General features: G+C 41.1%; 1 protein-coding gene across 2 annotated transcripts in view; it reads left to right on the top strand.

Moving 5' to 3' along the window:
- The first annotated feature begins 778 nt into the window (after positions 1-778).
- The window catches only part of LOC137866104 (voltage-dependent R-type calcium channel subunit alpha-1E-like), a 52,650-nt gene continuing 31,094 nt past the window's right edge, over positions 779-22,334 (top strand). For both annotated transcript variants that reach the window (XM_068701774.1, XM_068701773.1), the window contains exons 1-6: positions 779-1,720; positions 1,853-2,120; positions 6,405-6,509; positions 7,986-8,125; positions 19,687-19,790; positions 21,070-21,228. In XM_068701774.1, the coding sequence (XP_068557875.1) occupies positions 1,854-2,120; positions 6,405-6,509; positions 7,986-8,125; positions 19,687-19,790; positions 21,070-21,228 (775 nt within the window). In that variant the 5' untranslated portion in view covers positions 779-1,720; position 1,853. The remainder of the gene's footprint in view (positions 1,721-1,852; positions 2,121-6,404; positions 6,510-7,985; positions 8,126-19,686; positions 19,791-21,069; positions 21,229-22,334) is intronic.

Raw genomic sequence — 22,334 nt, 5'->3', positions numbered from 1 at the left:
CTGTCCGGCTTTGCATGAAAGCGACACGCCCGCCTGCTTCATGCAGATCAGGATGAGATGAGGAGCTAACAGAGTTTTTTGGAGCTCACTTAGAGACTTATTCATAGATCCTGTTAAATCGATTTTTTTCCCTCTTCTCCCCCAGATCTCGACTTGTTTGCCAAGCATAAATTTGTCACTCTCTCTTGGCTTGCTTTTGCAATCCCCCCTCCTTCTCGTCTGAGCCCTCGCTGGCTGCCCGTCTGCACACTTTGATACCTAGCCATTGTGCTGCTGCACAGTTGAGCGTGTCAGTCAGCAGAAGAGGGCGATATCATGTGTCAGGGACGGTGGCCCCCGGGGGTTGATTTTCACTGCGTTTATTTGACGTGGCAAACAGCGGCTTCAGCCACGATTGGATAATACCGTGTCCGTGGGGGCTGAAGTGGTCATCTTCAGGAAACAGTGGGGAAGGGAGGAGAGCAGCAGATGGAGCGAGAGAGCCTCGTTGCCTAATGAGGTCTCACTTGTGGCTCTGAGCGCGAAAAAGACCCTGCTTTCTCCTCTGCTCCCTCAAAAAAGGGAGCAGCCCTCCGATCTATTTCATGCTCTATTTTTTGCTCCTGACTTTTACTCCAATATTAGCACAATGGCCTAGTTTTTAAATGTTTCTAATAGTGCAAGTCTGTCTCCATTAATGAAAATATGACAATGCTGTCTGACTATCAAATGGGAGGGATTGAGTCAAGCCCCCGTTCTATAAATCACTTTCAGGTAATTTCTTTTTTTTTTGCTCCATCCACGCGCGTGTTGTCTTTATCTGTGCATTGTCTCTCCTTTAGTATTAAATATATTTTCACACCCCTTTCTCTTGCCACTGCACCCACTAACATCTTTACATAATTGTTTTTGATACCCACACAGCCTGCTGTATATAGGCTCTTTTTTTTCTTCTTTTTTTTTGGGAACTGTTTTTGTTCATCCTCAGCAAACTCGAATTGCTATGGTTACAAAATATATGTCCCTCCTCTCCACCAGCCTTCATTCAGATGGATTTTTGAAATCTCCATCATGAAACGCGTTACTGTGGGAGGGGGCTGCTGGTGCTTATGCGCTCCTGGCTGCGTGCTCATTCTCCAGCAGGTGATATGGCTGTAAGATGACCTGGAGATTCAAGCAAGAGAATAACTTCGTGTGCAGTTTTTTTTTTGTTCTTCTCTTATTTAAAGAATCTGGTCTAGACGCGTTAAACGGGCTTCCTTTTCACGTGAGATCTTCCTCTCTTTTTTTTTCCAAGTTTACCGGGTCGAGAAGATGCGTAAAGTTTGCGAGGACTTCCCTCGGATCTCTCTCTCCGATGAGCACAGAGTAGTTTTGGATCACGCAGCTGCCGCTTTGTCAGATCCAAAAGAGCTGTTGATAGAAAATCGATAGGTATAAACTCGGTGGATGTGTTTTTTTTCCCCCTCCCTCCCGCTGCCTGCAGACTTTAGAGACGCGCACATTAAAAGTTGCTCAGAGCTGATTGTAACGCGCTGTTAAACAGATGGGATAACAGAGATGACGAGATTTTGCAGCTCGTTCGCCTGATTCGTCTTTAAGTAAATGGATGATTTTTCCCTCCTAAAATATTAGCCAACTGAATGATATAATCCGGGTTTTTTTCTTGTGGATATGGAGTGATAGGAATCTGCAACTTTTTGGGAATCTTGGCGCTCGAAAAGCTGTCACCGGATTAAAGGTGGATCCTTTTTTCTCCTCCCGTGTAGCTCCACTTCACATTTTTTCTTTTTCTTTACTAGAAGTCGTCCCGTAGCGAAAACTATCTAAGCCGGTGGTCTCCTCATCTCTTTTTTTTTTTTTTTTTTTGCAGAATGGCTCGGTTCGGAGACGAGTCCGCTCCCAGCACGGTGGACTCCGGAGATGGGGACGTGGAGCGCGGCGGCGGGGAAGGACAGGACGCGGTGGCGGCGGGGCTCACGGCTTCCATGAAGCAAGCCAAGGCGCAGCGGGCCCGGACCATGGCTATGTACAACCCCGTCCCCCACCGGCAGAACTGCCTCACCGTCAACAGGGCGCTCTTCATCTTCGCAGAGGACAACATCATTCGGAAAACCGCGAGGCGAATCATTGAGTGGCCATATCCTTCCATATGAAACGTGTTTGAAGTTTATTATAAAGAAAGTGCATGTTGTCAGTTCAGCACCATGGACAGCTACAGGCAGCATGAAAAGCACAACTCCCATTCACTCACAAGTGACAGAAGTACAGCTCAGTGCAATCTCAGTGCTGTCAATGTGTTTTGCATGACACCTGTACACAGGGACCCTCTTTGTTTAGTGCTTTCTTATCTGCATGATCTGCAGCTGCTAGTTAAATCACGGGATTAATTCATTGACCCCGCACGGCTGAGGTTAACCTTTCCTCTCGTAATTCTGCTCAGCGACTTGCCCCCGATTCTATTCATCCGTGGGCTCCATGTGCTCCAGTGTTGGCAGAAGACAGAAAGTTAGCATGTGGTGATCATTAGAAGCAGCTCTGCTCACTGTGGGGGTGTCATGTAGGCACATCTCTGCTTGCCTTACTGCTCATTGGAATATGAACCCGGCCATGAGTAGGTGTCAGTTCAAATCCACCAGCGTTCTTCTGCTTCCTGCTGCAGCCAAACGGTTTCTCTCTCCTGAACTTCTGCAGCTTCAACTAAGATTACCAGGGAAGTTATTTTGCCAGCAGGTGCAGCAAGTTCATTGGACGTGAATGCAGAGTGCAGGCAATATATATAAGTATATATACATATATATATACATATATATTTATGCACAGTCACCAATTACAGGCCAAACATCAGAATCCATTAGTGCTGCTTGTCATGTTCACTTAAATCTGTTTGTTGTTGTTTGCTTTAATCAAGCGATTTCCTGATATACGGTGTACATATTTAGACATTTTTAAAGCATGATCAGCTCAACAACATCACTCAGTTGCCATATCTGCCCACTGCTCCTCCTGTCTTACACCCCCTTCAGTGCAGCGTGCCAGTCTCCCACTGTTACCTAACTGCAGGCTCTGTTTTGTGTGTGGGAGTGGGGCTAGTGGTCAAGACTAGCTGGCCAGGCAGCATGGTAATGTGACTGTCGGTATCACAGAGGTAGAGGTATGTGGGAGAGAGCTGGCCAGTAGTACTGTGGTGGATCGTGGGCTGTGAAAGCAGCACATGTCAGAGTATCGACTGGGTGAGACCCAGATATTGCTCACAGCGTCCAACTTCGGAGATTTGCAAGTGGAAAACTGATTCATTCGCATTCATTGCTATGCTGTTTCTTTGAATGTATATGTTCCTGAGCGTTGCAGTATGGTATTTCTCACAAGTTTAGAAGAAGATGGGACTTCTGTTGCCCAATGTAGGCCGAAGTCTCTGCAGCATAGAGTTAAGTTTAAGGATTGTACCAGTTCCTGCAAAAGAAAATGAACCGGCAAGCGCATTAATAATCGATTAATCGCTTTGAGTCATTTACAAGAGGAAAAAAATGACAAATTCTCTGGTTGTACCTGCTCCAATGTGCTTTTCTTTGTTGTATATCATTTTAAGATGGATATCTTGTTTTGACTGTTGGTCGGACAAAACAAGATATTTTCAGATGTCACCTTTAGAGTCTTGGAAACTAGGGTGGATCATGTTTTGCTGTTATATGTTTTTATAGAATGGTTAGAAAAATCTCAAAAGCGATCAACAGATTAATGCATTCTGAATATAATGATTAGTTGCAGCCTTCGTTCTTTACATCACTGCTGACCAGGTAGTTTAATGTTTTTTTCTACCTTCCAGGCAGCCAGTGGTTTCCGTTCATTTGCATACAACACAAAGAGCCATTAGGCTTTAATTCATTACCTAAACCATCACACTCCATTAGGAATGTAACTTTGACAAAATAAATGCAGACTTGATTTTGATTTCGCATCAGTTGATAGACAGAAAATGAAATTGCAATCATTTTAAGAATCAATTAATCGTTAGAGTAATGCTTCAAAAATAATACCAAACATATCCCCTAATTCCAGCTTCTCAATTGTGAGGATTTGCACATCTTATGGACCAGACGACTAATATATTGTTGCATTCTCAACGTTATAAATGCCTCCAGTGAAAAACAGGGAAACAGCCACAACAAATTGAGAAGAAAAGGCAAAGTAGAGCCCAGATAAACCCACCCTGTCACCCTATTCCACATTTCAAAAGTCAATTAATTTTCATACTAAACCAAAATAAACAGACAAAAATGAAATATCTAAAAAACAACGACATGGTCAACTGTTTGTGATTTGCCCTAAATGGTCCTAAACAAACACGATTTCTGGTGCAGGTAACGGATAGTAAAGGGCAGCTGGAGGGGACGAGATTTATTAAGTATTTCCCACTTCAGCTATTTTCTGTCTTCAATGGCAACAATGTGGACCTGTCGATGTGAGTCAGTGTGGGTCCCAGAGGGCCCCATCGCAGCGCTCCTCTGTGAGTCACTGACCCCATTTCACTGAAGGCAGGAAAATTAATAACAAGGAGCAGCTGCCTCATGGGAACTCCAGGGGACTGAAAGTCACAAGCACAGACAAGTGTTGGGGCACATATAGTCACATGCTGGTTCACACATATGCACATATACTGTATCCATAGGGCCGCATGCACGCACACGTACAAACAGGTGTTTCAGCCGCGAGAAAAAAAAAAAAATCTACTACGGTAGATGTCACTCCTGAGAAAATATAGAAATGATGCAAGAGCTTCTAGAAATAATGCCAACTTCAAAGCTTAAAAACCTACACAAAGAAAATTATGACACTTAAGTTCGGAATTTGGAGTCACATCAAGACGCACAAATGTGTTTTCACTTCCAGCTGCAACCGCACAGATCAGCCCTGAAACACGCTTCTTGCAGGGAATGTGGTGAAGAGTCGTGTTCCCGTTTAAAGTTTGTGCAGGAATCCACTTTGGAAAAATGTGGATTTGAGAGGTTGAGATCAGTGATTTGTGATTATCCTGGAAGGAATTATTAAAGCTGCAACTAATATCCCCAAAAGCCCAATGTGACATCATCAAATTGCATGCCAACACTTATTATCAGCTCATTATCACATAAGACAGAAAAGCAAATTATCACAACTGAGAAGCATTTCTTCTCAAAAAATGACTTCAACGGTTAATTGATTACCAAAATAGGATGTGATATTTTTGTGTCGATCTATCCATCGATTATATTTTCTGGCTGATCAATTCAACTCTAAAATATTATAATGCGCGATTGCAGCTGTCATTACATTTATTTATTCATCATTTCATAATTAAACATCAAATTTGTATGTCGTTCTCAGCAGATAATGATTACTTTTCACGATTAGTCTATACAATGTTGGAAAACTGTACAAAAGGCTCATCACAGTTTCCCAGAGCACGTGGTGACATCTTCAAATTATTATTTGCTTCGTAAGACCAAGAGTCTGAGATTTATAAAGATCTAAAGCATAAAGAAGCAGGACGGTTTTGGGCTTTTTTTCCCCTGAAAAATTACTTTCAAAATTGAAGCGATTATCAAATGTGTTCATGATTCATTTCCTGACTAATTGTTTCAGCATTACATCATTCATCCAGTCATAAAAACACGTGTAACTCTGTCATCTGTTACTTTTATTGTTTAAACTGTAGTTGAATGTGTCGTTTGCCTCTGGTTTATTACAGAGGATCTCACAACTGTCTGGTTTATGAAACCTCACAATGACGTAAACCAACTCACAATCAATCAGTTCACGTTAAAACCTTGACTGCTCTTCTTCCGTAGTAAAGAGGTAACACTTTGAAGCCGTGAGACACTAACATGAATGCACTGTGTGACACATGCTGTGTGGTGTCAGCGGTATACAGTGAGAGGAGTGACGAGGACCGTTTGCTGTAGTTCGTGTAGTTAAACCAGTCGAGCCAAGGTGACTTCGCCGCGCTCTCATTCCCTCCCTCACCTGCCTCTTTCTCCTCTTCGTGAAAAACACTTTTTTAAAAAGCACGTTGCCATGGATACTGCAATCTCTCTAACAGATTGCCTCCAACACCAGAGAATATGAACCATGCCATAATTCATCTGTCATGTAATCATCCATCCATCTATGGTTTTTCTTTCCTCCTTTGCACTAAACCACGCACAAATGCACTTTGAAGTATTTGTGGAATTTAGATAAGATATATGGATAAAGAATAACACCACGACTGTTAGTGTATTAAACATAGAAGCTTGTTTAACTTAGAATATGCAGATTTGGTTGAAGTGTTTGTGTAATGATGCACAATATGTTGTCGTCAGTGTGTGTCAGCATTTGTTTGTTACGTGTTAGCTTTCTCCTTGTGTTGTAGTAAAAGTGCTTTCCTTAACGTTGTGGCCTTTACACCATTTGAGTACATGATCCTGGCCACCATCACCGCCAACTGTGTCGTCCTGGCCTTGGAGCAGCACCTCCCTGGAGAGGATAAGACCCCCATGGCTAAGAGACTGGTGAGGACAAAAAAAATAAAATCAGTTTTCACATCCTCGATAGAAAAACCGGGTTGTGGGCAAGGTTGTTGTGAGGTATAGATACTAAAGCAAAGCAGAACGACTGAGAGTTCATGAAGATCAAGTTTTGTGACTTAAACAACGTTAACGTTCTCTACACTGGCTCCCTGTAAGAGCTCATCCAGTTTAAGACTCTGGTGCTAGCCTACAGGGCAGTGAAAGGAACAGCTCCTTCCTATCTCCAGGCCATGGTCAAGCCTTACACCCCCGCCCGACCACTTCGCTCTGCTGCCTCGGGGCGATCGGTCGCCTCGTCGCTCAGAGGTCCTGGCGGCCGATCGACCCGGTCACGTCTGTTTCCTGTCCTGGCCCCACAGTGGTGGAATGAACTTCCCACTGACGTCAGGACAGCAGAGTCGCTGCCCATCTTTTATCAGGCTGAAAACCCACCTCTTCAGGAAGTGCTACCCTGAGCCTTCCACTCAGCACTTATTGTTTTCATACTAGCTTGTTGCACTTATTGTATTCGTATTACTTATAGCACTAACTGTTTTTCTTGTTTCTGCACTGTACTTTGGCTCTGAGTTATGCTCTGCTTCATGCTCTTAGATGCTTGTTTGGAAAAGGAAATGTACTTATGACTTCTGGTGACTAGTAGTTCTTTTGATTACCAATGTTGAATGCACTTATTGTAAGTCGCTTTGGATAAAAGCGTCTGCTAAATGACTGTAATGTAATGTAATGTAATGTAAACTGCAGTAACAGTTTAGGATGTTAAATGTAAAACATTTAATCAAATTATCAAAAAAAGTTGTTATAGATTAAAGCGTTGTAAATTGTTAAAAGTAGCTCCACCTTGACAATATTGAAATGCTGCTCATGATTGTGGGATTATTACCTGTACTGGAGGAATTTGAATTGTGGTATTGCCACTTTTACTTAAAGGGCCAGTGTGAAGTATTTGGCGGCATCTTGCGGTGAGGTTACAGATTGCAACCTATGGAAACTTTTCCCGTGTGCCAAGCGTGTAGGAGAACAACGGTGTGGCTGCCACGAAAATGTGAAAACGCAAAAGGCCCTACCTAGAGCCGTGTTAGTTTTGTCTGTTCTGGGCTACTGTAGATACATGACAGCCGCCTCTGTGAAGATGACCCGCTTCGTATTTAGAAATAAACGACTCATTCTAAGGTATCGAAAGCACAACGATTCTTATTTTCAGGTGATTATACACTGAAGAAAACATACTAATTGATATTAATGAAATTCAATTTCTACCAACAAATCCTCCTAAATGCAACACTTGTTTCTTTAAGTAAAGGACTAAAGTAGTGAAAATGTCCGTGTATGAGCTGTCATGACATTATGTTAGTGTGTTTTCTGTGTGCCAGTGTGTACACATAAAACCCAACAGGTTATAGTTTTGACATGTGTCCTACAGGCTCTGCTGACCTGCTGCTTGTACATTTATTTCCACAGGAGAAGACAGAGCCGTACTTCATTGGGATCTTCTGCTTCGAGGCGGGGATAAAGCTGGTGGCCCTCGGTTTTGTTTTCCATAAAGGCTCCTACCTGAGGAACGGCTGGAACGTCATGGACTTCATAGTCGTGCTCAGTGGGTGAGTGACATCAGTTGGTCTCCATGACAGCCTGGAAGTGGGAAATGTGTGTTGTAAACATTGTCAGCATATTCCCAAGTTACTACTTGCCAAGCATACTGGCGAAATCTGTTTTTGGTGGAGGAACGAATATCAGTTTTCTGTAGCGAACCAACTTTTTGAACATCGCCTGCTCTCTGACGGCGAGCCAATCAAATCGGAGCAAAGCGATTGCTCTTAGACTTTGGATTGGCAGTAGTGTCTAAACTTCTTGCAACGCTTTCCTCATGTTTTTTTTCTTCTGTCTGGATGCCTAATAGATCTTCTCTAAAGCAGTCGTAGCTGTGAAAAGCACATGTGTGACTAATAACATTAACAATGGCTCCATTCCATGTAAGCCATTAATTCCTGTGAGCCAGTATGCTCAACATCAGGACCTTGGAGCTGGCTCACATCGTTAACATTATTAATTACACCTGTGTTTCTCTTACTATGGCGTGGAAATGCCTGCTGTGAAAAAGGTCAGCACTGTTTAATGAGGATTTAAGTGTTATTTTTGCTGTTATTATTAAGGATGTTACAAATTGTGGATATTTTTAGGCAAATATACCCAATGCTGGTATTTTTTATGCTACTCTTACAATATGTTTTTTTCACTGCCTTGCTACATTCTCAGCTATTGTATAGTAAAATTGCATTGCGTGGCTAAATGTTAGCATATTTAGCAAAATGGTGAGACGTAAAAGTGCAGATAATGCTACTGTGAGAACCAGCTATTGACACTTAACCCCAAATTGCTCTCGAATGCTGCACCATCGGTATGTGAAGGGGTGTGAATGTTAAATACCCCTGATGGGCAGGTGGCACCTTGCATGGTAGCCCCTGTCATCAGTGTATGAATGGATGTAAATGGCTGAATGACATGTAATATAAAAGCTTTTTAAGTAGCCTAGAGACTAGAAAGGCGCTATTCAAGTACAAGTCCATTTACCACTTACCATTAGCTACCTCACAGTTGCTCTCTTTTTACCACCCTGCTGGTCACAGTGTTTGGCTTGAGAAACATTTTCTTTTCAAGTCGTCGTTTATGTCGCCCATCAGCCAGCCCTTTCACCTTTCCATGCTAGCTTCAGTGAAACCAGCTTCAATAATGTATTTTCTCACAAAGGGTTTCCTTTTTCCGTCACTATGAAAAACTGGAACATGATACAGTACCTGGTATTTTTATCCATATTCTTTGTGACATTGGTTTTACTGATGATTAAAAAAAGAATGTTTTTTTTTTTTTACATTAAACAACATCTCATTAGTTTAGCAACGTGAGCCCTGGCAGAGCAACAAAAGCTAGTGGAGCTAACTGTAGCGCTGAGGTGACGTTCGTCTTTTCCAAGACAAGCAATGTATTGCCATATGTTGTGGCTATGTGTTTGATAAAAGTAGCTAGAGTACGTTACGTCTGGTTGAAAGCAGTTGCTCGTTAGCAGTGCTAATAATTTACTGTCATGTTATGTGACGTCAATTGCCGTGACTTTGTCTTCCACCATGCTGTTTGTATGATTGTTAAATATCTCTGGATAGCTGATTTCAACAGTGACTTTATGTCATTAAACGCTTTATGTTGAGCTCCAGTCTTTGAGCAACAGTTTGTTAGCTCTGACTGCTAACAAGCTAACAAGCTAACAAGCTAGCAAGCTAACAAGATAAAGGGTTTAAGTCCTTTGTAGGCAAGTCTTCTGGAATAAAATGGGACAAATAATGAAGATAAATGTACCCAAAAACACTGAAAATGTAAACCTATACCTAACTTAATCTTGCTTGTACTTTGTCATAATAATCATTTTAAGCTCTGATAAACTTTAAGGATAATGCTGGCGTTATTCTGTATATTTCTTACTGTTAACAAATCACACGAGAAGATCACAACTACATATATGTGTTAGCCCATTCTTTACTAAAGACATATCTTATGTAATCATTTCACAATAGTACAGTTTCCTTTCATAAAAAATCCCCGAAACAGCTGGGCACTACCATGCTTTAGTCAAACAGGAGTAAACAAATAGAGCATTTGTTGGGGACTATTTTCAGCCACGGATCAATACACATTTGGCGCTCTCGTGAGTATTTCAAGCAGCAGGTTGGAATATGTGGGATCAACTCAAAAATGTTCATTATAATGAAGGAAGATGTCATTCAGTGCAACAGTGTGGCCCATTAATGAGATATTGGACAACAATGGAGGTCAATGGCTCAGAGGAATAAGCTTCATCATAATTTGGCTGCAGGCTTGTTAGTAGGAGCAATAAAATCGTTGATTATGGTCTTTTCATGGGATTTGTTTTCAAGAGAAATGTTCCCACCCTCATTCTAATTGCCTTCTAGAATCTAACTTCAGCAAAGTAGCCTTTCAATATAAAAATGCCATGTAACTGTCATCACGATGAGTTTGTGTGCGTGCATATATGAGTGCGTGCGCTTGGAGGTATGCCTCCAACTGCTCTCTTTTAATTTTGAATTTGGTCGAACTCCATGATGAATTGCAAACTTCACTGATTGTATGAGAGAGCGGAGAGAAAAAAAAAAGTTTTAAATTAATGCTCAGCAACTGATTCTGCAATTAATTTTGACAGAATTCATTTTTACTTTACCAGGCTGTGGCTGGTGAAGCAAAAGATTAATTTTGAGACACTGATTGTCAAGTTATGTTGGTGCACTCACGCATGTGACGCTGCTTGTGTCGACGTTTATCAAAGTTGTTTGCCATGCGTGCTTGTGCTGCATTTTAAAGGCTTGTAATCCCCGCATGCTGCGCCTCGTGTCTGACACATGGTCAGCCGTGGTTGGCCCGATAGGCAGGTCTTTATTGTTGATTTGTTGTTGTTAAATTTTCCCTATTAGCGTGTTCAGCATGTATAAACACTAGATGCATCCACAGAAAAACACAACACATAAATGCAAAGGAAATGTGTGTTTCCATGGCACAGTCAGGCTCTGTAGTCAGCGATAGGTGGGTGGATAAGTGGATTGGCAGTTGTGTCTAAAACCTGCTTCGGTTCGCCCCCAGGACCTCTGTGAATTAAATGTGAATGCAGCGCTGTTATGCAAAAGCACTGAAAGAATGGATGGATGGCATAGAGATAGAGAGAAGAAAGGGAGAGCGGGAAAAAAGGGGTAGAAAGGACGATGGAGAGACAGAAAAAAACATAATGGGAGACTTCATTTGTTCTCTATAAGACTGTGTTTTGTGAATTAATTGTGCAGGAGTTAAGCATTGTTACCACTCCTGTGCTGTTTATGGCTCAGTGTACATTATTCAGCATGCAGGAAAGATTGCTTTTGGTGTGTTGACATCTCATTTCACCCTGACACCCACATCTTTCTCTTTCTCAGTATCTCTTATTCTCTGTCTGTCTTTCCGTCCCGCTGTCTCTCTTTCTCTCGGCCTCTTACATAAAAGGCACATCAGCATCACGTTACTGCCGGCCCAAACACTCAACAGCTGTGTCGGTGACAGAAGTGTTGAGTCGGTTTTAATAATCTGCTGCGAACAGTTGTTACCTCACTGGTTGCTGTACTGCGATGCTTTGAAATTCTCTCATTAGGCCTCGGTTTGCTCCAAAACATTTTGCTTTCAGTTCCTCAATAAATGGTGCGTTCGCCAAAAGAAATAAAGCGCTGTTTGTTCAAAGCGACAACTCGTTATTCACAAGCCTTTGACTAGTTGTGGATAAAAAACTGTTTTTTTATCTACAGTGCTGGTTGCACATGGCTGGAGAAAACACGTCTGTACATTTATCTTTTCTGTTTATTCACAGGCATTCAGAGTAGTTTGTCATTTAAACCTTAAAGTACTACCCTAGAAACTACATATGAAAATGCAAAGAATCAATAATTTGATGTATATTGTCAATCAGGATTTTAATTTGTAGTTTCCTACAGCAACAGCTTGAACCTGTCTAAGTTACAATGGCTTTTTCATGATGTAAAAACCATCAAATATCCATAAAAAACGTACAGAAACAAACCACACCTGCAACATAGTCCACTTCTCATTTGTCTAACCATATGTTCAGTATGTTTCAGTCAAAGTATGACTAAATGAATGAGCTGCTTGTCTGTTTGAATACTTTAATTCTGCTGTGAATCTGTTGTAACCAACCAGATGACCGTAAGCTGTTGTTTTTACCAGCCACCCATCAAGCATTCAAAATGTGAGTGTTGCTATAAATGGAGATTTGGCGTAGGATATCACTTGAAGGCCAGTGGTGCAAGTTGTGTAACAGTTTGATGGAGTTCAGAGCGAGCTGTGGTGTGGACCCAATTACAGTCCTCCAAAACACATGGGTGGGAACTTGAAAATGTGTGCCTTACATAACAGTCATTGTCATTATTGATACACTTTTAACAATTATTTTCTCAGTTAACTGATAAATGATTTGGTCCCGATCCCCTCGCCTACATGGGACATGAAGAGAAAGTACAGGATGTACCCAAGTTGATTAATTAAAATGCTTGTTCGTCTAACAAACAATCCAAAATCCAAAGAATTCAGTTCACTATCATAGAAGACTAAGAAAACCAGGAAATATTCACATTTGAGAAAGGGAAAACACCTAAACTTAAGCTTTCTTTTATATTTAAAATGGTTTAAACAATTATTTGATTATCTAAATGGTCTGTAGATGGATGAATGAAGTTACAGACTGATCATATCACTTCTTCTGTGTGTCTGTGGTGGTCAAACCCTGCATGGATTACAGCTGTAATCATACATAACATACAGCTGTATGTTTTCACTCATACTTAAACCTAGAAGGGGCGGGCATTAGGGGACAATGTTCAATGGGCGGTTGTGGAATGAAGGAGGGAGGTAGGATGGGTTGTTGAGGAGAGTGATGGTCTTGACCAGCGTGATAGAAGTGTGGCAGGAGGTGCAGTGATCGGTCTACAGGGAGAACAGATTGTAGGCGAGGGGTGCAGACAGGTGACTGCCAAGTTCTTGCTGCTGCTTCCTGTTTGTTAGTAAGTCTGTAAACTTCTCCAGGTACCTGCAGCTGTAGCAGCTTGCTGTGCAGACAGTTGAGGAAAATCGGATTAAAAGGCTGAACTGAAGTCCAAAAAGTCAGGTGGTGAAGTAACTCTTTAAAATGTGGAAGTTACATGGTTTATAGACTCAACTGTTGAAGTCGAGTTCTTCTCACACAACTGACAACTTACGGTGTAAATCGTCGGTGTGCTTTTCAGCAGTCCACAGATCCTCTCGCCCAATTCCAGCCACAGCTGGTAACTGGCGACCTGGTTTCCTGCCACCTATCTGACACATTTTCTGGTAGCACATATGCTGCTCTCCTCTCCTCTCCACTCTGTCAAACACACACACACACACACGCGCACACACACACACACACACACACACACACACACACACACACACAAACACTCTGGTGGCACAGTACAAGTAAGTCAGACTTAAAAGAAAACACACATGTGTCATAGAGGCCGGTTGGGAATAAAATCGAGGCCACTGGGCCAGCGCTGGCGGCATTCATTCCATTTCGTATTAATGAATTGGTAGAAGTGAATCTGCTGGGACACCGAGCTCAATTAAAATCCTTAATCTGAGTGACGAGTGTGTAGCAAAACGGAGCAGCTAGAACAATTTACCCACAAACCAATTTAATTCACGGATTCCTAAAATGGTCGATTATGTCCTGCGGCAATCTGGACACAATGCTTTGATTAGCAACAAAATGTGTCTCAAACGACTTGTGCATGTGTGTGTGTGTGTGTGTGTGTGTGTGTGTGTGTGTGTGTGTGTGTGTGTGTGTGTGTGTGTGTGTTACTCCATTTATAAGGCTGAAGGTACAGAGTGTTGCCAGTGAACCTGTTGCCCTTGTGTTGTTGGATTAGTTCCCTCATCAGACCTGAATGTTATTGATCCCCAGGTGTCTCTGTCGGCTTCCCAGCATGCAGTATGAAGGATATCAGCTTTCCCTTGTTCCCCCCGCTGTCCCTCTTACACAGTGTGGCACTTTGCTAAAATCATTGCTCTTTATACAGGATGAATAATATAACTGGGTGGGAGTTGGGAGTGACTCATTGGCCATCTGGCACAAAGATAGACACACAGGAGTGAGTCTGTCATCGCAAGCCAAGGCAGTTTTTCATCTGTATCATTTAATGTGTATTTGCATGTATCACTGGATTAACCCGTCGGGGGGGCCCCGGGGCTAAATATTGCTGTCGCCACCCCATCAACCATCTTCTGTGAGTTGTGTATGAATTTAACTTGTCGCCTCCAAGTTCCCATCAAGTACAGCACACACAGCAGTACATGGGAATATAGTTATTTGCCTTGAGACCCAAAAAACAAGCAGTGCTGGATCATTACTCCCTGGCTCCACTTTCTCTGTGTTGTGTTTGTTTGTGGTGATGTAATTAACATTGCTTTATTTAGGAATATACACTATCATTTTTAAACCAGATTAAGATACAAATTTGAAATCAACTTAATACAAATTAACACTCTTAGTGTACTTGTAAGTTCAAGCTTAGCATTTTAGCCTTTACTTAGTGGAGATTTGAGCATCACTAAATTGAAACTGGTTGCACCAAACAAACTAGTTCTTACGTAAAAATGAGTTGTTACAAAATAGTTGCTGGGTAGATATTTACACCCAGTAACTGGTGAAACTGTTGAGTAGTATGAGATAAAGTTGACACATCTGACCGTACACTCGATCAAAATGCTGTTAAATTACAAATTGGGAAGTTTTTCAATTATATTCAAAAATATACCTCAATTTATAAACTCCTATGCTAAACACATGAGGCCAAATTACTGTCAGTTACATTTGCATGAACAGACATTTCTTATTCTTATTCTTATTCTAATATATTGTTTAGTTTGATCTTGTTTGACCCCTGTGATTGTTATTTTTGAAAGTTATGTTGTCGTTTACGTGTGTAAATAGTTGATTGCGTTTGATTGGCTGGCGCTACAGATGTTTTAACAATTTACACATTAATAAAGTAGTTACTAGCTAAAACATTACTCACGTTTTAATGGTGGAAGCTTGATTTGGTAAATAAGTAGCTTTAAACTAGCTAGTAGTTAGCAAGAATGTTAAAGGACTTTGCTCTCTGATAGATTTACAAACAGCTGGTGCAACACAACCCTGGAGGTCTGGGCTCCAGGGTTAGGAGTGGGTTAGCATCAGTCTAACTGCACATCTGTAATCTCAAAACTATGAGTCAAATATCAAATGGAAATGTGAAGCTGAAAGTGTTTCCAACCATGTCGGTGACTCTAAAAACTAATTCAGGAGTTAAGATTAACACTTCCAGGTCTCTTGTATTGTGCCAGGTGTTTTGAAGGACACCTGCAGTGGTCTCACCTCTAAGTGTGCTTTTTAAGTGAACGGAACAAACAATAGCTTAAAGTCCCAGGTGGGTTTTCTTTGGGAAAACACACTCAGCCAATTATTCTATGACTAATAGTGAATAAGTGGGGTTTTTTTTAAAATCTAATCCTAATTCAACAGAGCAGTATTAATGTTCCAATTAGACGCACGGTTTATGTTTTTTCCACATTTAATTCAAAGCCATTAATTTGTTGATGCATTATGTTGATTGGGCTGCACATTACCATATGCAGAGCTGTGCTGAAATGGTGAGCAACGTGATGCTGCTGATTACTGTAGTTTTTTGGTGGTGTTCCTAGTGTAGGTGGAGGTGTGTGGGAGAGGCTGCATTCTGTGCATGTAATGAATTCAGCCTCTCCAGAGCCAGCTTGGTATAATACTGTGCAACAGTGCTTCACTTAGAGAGCCAACGAGGAAGAGATTAGCCTCTCAGTATGAACATTAACTCGCTGCTGGATTGTTACGGAGTTGAATCTGTAGTGGTGTGTGTGTGTGTGTGTGTGTGTGTGTGTGTGTGTGTGTGTGTGTGTGTGTGTGTGTGTGTGTGTGTGTAGCTGTCCTATGTGTTTTATGTCTCTTTACTGTACCGAGAGCCGTGATAAAAATGATACATTTCTCTGTCTGCATTAATGTAATTACATATTTTTTATGCCGAGTGAATTTCCACTCCTGCAAAACTGGATTTTGTTTCATGTACAGTAGAACGCCGACATATTGAAGGTTAAAGAAGGCAAGACAAATTTGGTATAATGTAGATCAATTCAGACATTTAACCTTTGGTTCAGAGGATCTAAGAGGTCTGGCTGTTTCATAATGTGCAAGAAGGTCAACAATATATTTTGGGGCTCTGCCAGTAACTGGGTTTACCAGGAAACAGGATCATAGTAGTCTGACTTACTGGTGGTGAAGGAATGTGTCAGGTGTTGACTTGTGGTCTATTATTCTTGTTATATTCAAACCAATCTTTTCGTAGAATTGATCGATTAGGCTTTTATCATCCTGATCTGTTTTGCCACTGAAATATGATGAGCACTAATGTTGCAGTAACCCGTTCTCACTAAGTCATCAAATGCGGCTGCTTGGTCAGCGGCCCCACGTGTCAAGCTACGACGCTCTATGTGGTCGTCATTACGGCCAAAGTAAAGTGAGGAAGTCATGTGATCGTATAAGGAGTGAGAAGTCCACTAAGGGAGGAGGTTGGGGTGAATGGATGGGTCAAAAAACATGGGACTTTCACCCAGGAGATGGTGTTCGTGTCCATGTATGAAACCAAAAGTCAACGTTGAGGTGTTTTACGTTACTTAACCGTTAATTAGGTTGTAGCGTTACATAACATAGTTAACTATGTAACAAACGTACTTATTTTAACCCAAACCACAAGTCAAATATTTTTTTTGCTGAAGCCTAACAAAGTAGTTTCCTGTGAACGTTGAAGGTAATTTTGAAAAGACAGTGTATGCATGTAAAGAGCGTAAATTGACTGATGTAACTGATGCTACACGGCTACGTAATGCGTCATAGTTTGAAGCGTAGGGCTGCTGACGTGTTGGTTGTAGATGGCGGAAAAGAATTGCTTCAGTTTGAGCTGAAGATGATGATAGAAATCTGTGAATTAAAATATAAACTGTGAATTATATGTAGTGGAAGCATGTAGATATTAAATAAATCCTGTGGAGCCCCATATAAAGTCATTTAAACCAGTCTCACACAGTTTTGGAATTTATACAACAATATTTTGTGGTCCCGAAGATGTAAGATGCAAATAGATACATACAGCATATCAAGTACACTGTGGTAATAATATATGTAAGATATTGGAAGCTGTAAGACTAAAATGTTGCTTTGCATGATAACAGATTGTTTCAGTGAATTTTGTTTCTGCAGGAAAACAATTTCTGAACTAAACAAAAGAAAATGCCCTCGGTGTGTGTGTGCAGGGATGAATCACAAGACAAACAGAGAGAATATTTGCTTTAATTTAGACGAAGCCTCCATTGAATTGTTGCGCTCAAAGTGCAGCCTTGAAGGAGCTGCTGCCTGCCGTTTTCTTCACTGTGTTGGATTTGAAGGCTATTTCCACAGACTCCCACTCCTCTGCTCCCACTCTGTCTCAGAGTCTCTCACTGTGTCATCTCTTTCATGGTCTGACACACTCACTCACTCACTCAGTCACTCACTCAGTACATTAACAGGCACACTAAAACCCAATTACTCCTAATAACCACACTGAAGTAAAAGTGATTGTTTGGTATCCTCATTTGTGCCACAAAATAACAGAAAGCCAAATAGAAAGACTTAATTTATTTTTATGGTTTGTCGTGTTGATTCATTTACATTAAATTTGATTTGATTTTCCACAGCCACTACCTGTGTGTGTGTGTGTGTGTGTGTGTGTGTGTGTGTGTGTGTGTGTGTGTGTGTGTGTGTGTGTGTGTGTGTGTATACAGTATGTGTGTACAGTAGAAACGACACTTCTGACACTCGCACCGAATCAAAACATACACTTCAGACTACACAGTAAAGCTACAGTAATTTCGAACACTGGTATGTAATGTATGAACATTAAAATGTACATATATAGATTATAAATTAGGTTAAAGTCAACTCCGATTTCAACTTTAATCTGCTGATAGACTTACGAACCAACAAACTGTTACTCTTCCAGTAAAAACATTCACTATCTGCTGTTATGAGTATATCTCGGGTGTTTTGAATTGCGTTGTTAAAATTTTATCATCAAGATCGGTTTACTTAGAGATGTGGAGCACTATTCAGCCACCAAACGCTTTCCTTTGGGATCCTTTCAACAATACCAGCTCACATTTGAAGATGCTAGCTCACATTTTGATGTGAATTGAAAATGGTACAAACACTTAAATCACGACGACCTTTTAATGTGATTCATTCTTAGATTATCTGCACGTGTCGTACCGTTCAGTATGGACAGTAGTCCTGGTCACGCTGGTGCTGACGGTGAGCTATCACCACTTTGAACAGGTTTATCCGCAGCAGTGTGAACGGGGCCTCACTCATTCACTCGCTCATTCGGCCTCACTCCCTCCCACTGCTTTCAGGAGAGATTCTGCGTGGGCTTACTCTTGAGTTTCTGCCATGTGCTTTCCACCCCCTGCTCACACACACGCACACACACATACACACCCTCCCCCACACTCCCCAACATTGCCCAAAGATTTTACGAGTTAATAGATTTGTATCTGTGTCTGTGTATCAGAAAGAGAGAAATTTGTAAAAATCTAGAAATAATGATGATTTGTAGGATCATTTTCACAACCCAGTTAAAATATCACACAGTGAATTATCAGTGGATATTGACCCTATCAACAGTGAAAGCTTTAATGGTTATGGGTCACCAATAACTGGGTTTGCAGGGATATAGCAGCACTTTTGTATAATTTGTTATAAAATGATCTTCTTCTAATTGAAAGTAACATAAAACCATTTTTTTTTTTGCCAACAAGAAACATTCACATGTGATTTCAGGTGTACGTGCCTGTTGTTTGCCCCTGTTGCTGTTTTTCATTGTTTGTGTGGAGGTGGAGGGACATCAATGCGTGCGTGGGTAGATGTGAGTAGAAATGCCTGCCAGGTGTAGCTGTGCATTCTTAGTCTCTCGCCATACAAGTCTGGTACTAAATAAATATACTGTACCGCTCAGTGGCTGCACAGACATCAGATCAGTTTATTATTCCCCTTTTTTCCTTTTAAAATTGACTCATCTCCAAAACTGTCCTTGAGTTGCATCTGTTACATTTGTTGCCTTTTACCTATTTCTGTCATTAAATTTGTCAAACAGACAAAAAAAAACATTAATCTCAAGAAAGGAGAGAGAGAGACTTGGCACCAGATATACATTAGCTACTAATGGAGTCCCTGTGGCATTTCCTCTATCTTAACCCAAATTTATTTTTCCTTTTCAGGCCATCACAAGAAATAGCTATGAATGTAACTGTCTTAACAAAATGATAAAAGAGAGATAACAATGAGCTGTCTGCCTAACAATCTAACCACCACAAATATCTTTGGATCAAGTATACATGATGTGTGTGTGTGTGTGTGTGTGTGTGTGTGTGTGTGTGTGTGTGTGTGTGTGTGTGTGTGTGTGTGTGTGTGTGTGTGTGTGTGTGTGTTGTCCATCAGGATCCTGGCCACTGCTGGCGCCCACATGAACATCCCAGTCGACCTGAGGACCCTGAGGGCTGTGCGAGTGCTGAGACCTCTCAAACTCGTCTCCGGGATCCCCAGTGAGTCGCTTACTGACCTGTAATCCGGCTCTTTGAGGTCGAACACAATGATGCAAACAACAAGTGATTATTCTTTGCGGCTGATTTTTAGGACTTTTTCAGTTAGTCGTTTGAGAATGTGTATGTCAGTGATATTAATACTGCACTGATTGTGTCAGGGTGGCCTTGGCCGCTTGGCGCTGCCCGTTTGGCAACCGTCAAGTCTGGAAGGTAAAGTCAGTGCAGAAGAGCCTTAAACTTGCATTCTCTCTAATGGCCATCAGGGGGCGACTCCTCTGCTTGCAAAAAGAAGTCTGATTGTATTGAAGTCTATAGGAAAATGACCCTACTTCTCAGTTGATTTATTACCTCAGTAAACATTGTAAACATGAGTTTATGGGCTTCATGTCTTTTTCAATACAGCATGATGTTCATTTAGTAAATTATGGTCCATTTTGAGAAAAATAGACCTTAAAGCAGTCTATGCTTTAGGGCGGGGCTACCTTGTGATTGACAGGTTGCTTCCACGAGGTTGTCCTGTCTGGGAGTTGTCCGTGTTGTCGTCTAACAACTTCAACACTTTGACCGTGCGTTTTCAGTTCTTGAAAGTTAATTGTAACCTTTTCTGTTGCCTAAAAAGTATCTACGTTCAGTTGTATTTAGCTCCACCCTCTCGTGTCACAAATCAATGGGTGACGTCACGGTGACTACGTCCACTTCTTATATACAGTCTATGACACCACACCTTTGTGTTTGTGCATAATTTCAAAGTTTCTTTTGAGGCCCTTTTGAGTTTAAATGCTTTAAATTCAACATTGATATCAGAGACTAAAGCCTCCGTTGTATTTGCCACATTCAGAAGTTACTGTGGGCAGCAAGTCATTGGCACCTTTCTTTAATAAGAACCTGTGAAAAACAGCTCAGACGTGCAGAAACATGTTGAAAAGCACGTGGATGGCAGTTTTTCCATTCTTGACAGACAATTACTGTGTTTGTAGTAACAAGACTGTTTTCTGTTTTGTTCACGTTGAGGCAGTGAAATGGAAAAGGAAGAAATACTGGCAGAGTTGGAGCCTCCTGAATATGTTTCTCTTTAATCTCTTAAATTGAGTTCTGGGAGAACAGGACTACCTTTTGTAGATACATCTGTCATCACTGTGATGTTGCAAACTCATGTTAGGAAAAATACTAGAAGTGTTTTACAAAAGGGAGGGGGCTCCTGACAAATACATTAATGCAGCGAAAAATACTGTGGTGTTATTCTTGAACAGGATGTCTTCTTCTTTGTGAATGCTTCAAGGCCTGCAGATTGTGCTGAAGTCCATCATGAAGGCCATGATCCCGCTGCTCCAGATCGGCCTTCTCTTGTTCTTCGCCATCCTCATGTTTGCCATAATCGGTCTGGAGTTCTACAGCGGGAAGCTTCACCACACCTGCCTGCCATCTGACGACATCCTCGGTACGTTTGTTCAGTGCTCATCATACTTCAGTGTCAATTATACAAATCAGGAATACAGGCAAAGCCTAACATTTGGCAACTTCATCAACTCAGGGACAAGATTGGTTTAACTATAACATCAAATAGTATTTTGTTTTATATAAATTTCTTGTTAAACTAGTGTGAAAGTAAATAGTTCGACACTAGAGGAAAAGCGTTGGGTTTTGTCCAAAGTTATTGTGAGTGTTTTTCCAATGGCTCGTGTCTTAAAACGCCTCCTAAAACACTTGATGATAATGTCCTTATTTTTCTGGGTCCATTAAGTTTTTCTGGTTAATAACTAAACGTAGATGAGGTGGAATCAAAAGACATTCCCGCAGTTTAAGGGAGGACATATGGGACACTACTTTAAACGTTAATCTAAAATCCATGTTTTGGTATCAGTCTCTCAGAGTTAGAATAAAAGTGTGTTTTCACCTTTTAAGGGTCAATGCTTGGATTAACATCATGAAGTTCAACAGTTTGATTGTCTAAGGAAAGATTTTGGCTTGAGCACCTCGCCATCTGTGGGCACCTCCTGTTCCGAGGTGCGCCTGCTTTTGTCACAATACCAAAGCCTTTAGAAGAATATTGTCACGCTTTGTTTTTGGATTATTAATAAATTAACTTTGATAGATTTACCAGCAGGTTCACCAAATGTGTGGTTTGCTCAGTGTTTTCAGAGTGTGTGAACATCTTTGTTTGAGGCTTTCATAGATTACAGTAGCAGCGGGCTCAGAGGTATTATTAGAGTTGTTGCTGGCTAATTTAGATACTGCTTAATTAGTCAACAACTACTCTGTAATCACACGCGGCACCATAGCATTTACTGTCATCGCCCAGCACCACTCAAAGATGGATTCAGATATAAAACCTGTATAAACAGTATTTACAAGAAAAATATTTACATATATCCCTTAGTTCTCTAATGGTCCCCTAAAATTCAAAGTTTAAAAAATTCCCTTTACACATGTTTTTAAAAAATATTTATACCTGCTGCTTTTACCACATTGAAAAATATGCAAATATTGTCCAAAAGTTTATCTACGGGATGCAAGACGGTTACAATTTTTCAAGTTAAACCCAGA

Source organism: Cebidichthys violaceus, unplaced genomic scaffold (assembly GCF_023349555.1).
Source record: "Cebidichthys violaceus isolate CVI_PGR_0920_01 unplaced genomic scaffold, fCebVio1.0.p SCAF_8, whole genome shotgun sequence".
Classification (NCBI taxonomy): Eukaryota; Metazoa; Chordata; class Actinopteri; order Perciformes; family Stichaeidae; genus Cebidichthys; species Cebidichthys violaceus.
The sequence above is the reverse complement of the archived record's forward strand: the minus strand, read 5'-3'. Positions and strand labels throughout refer to the sequence as shown.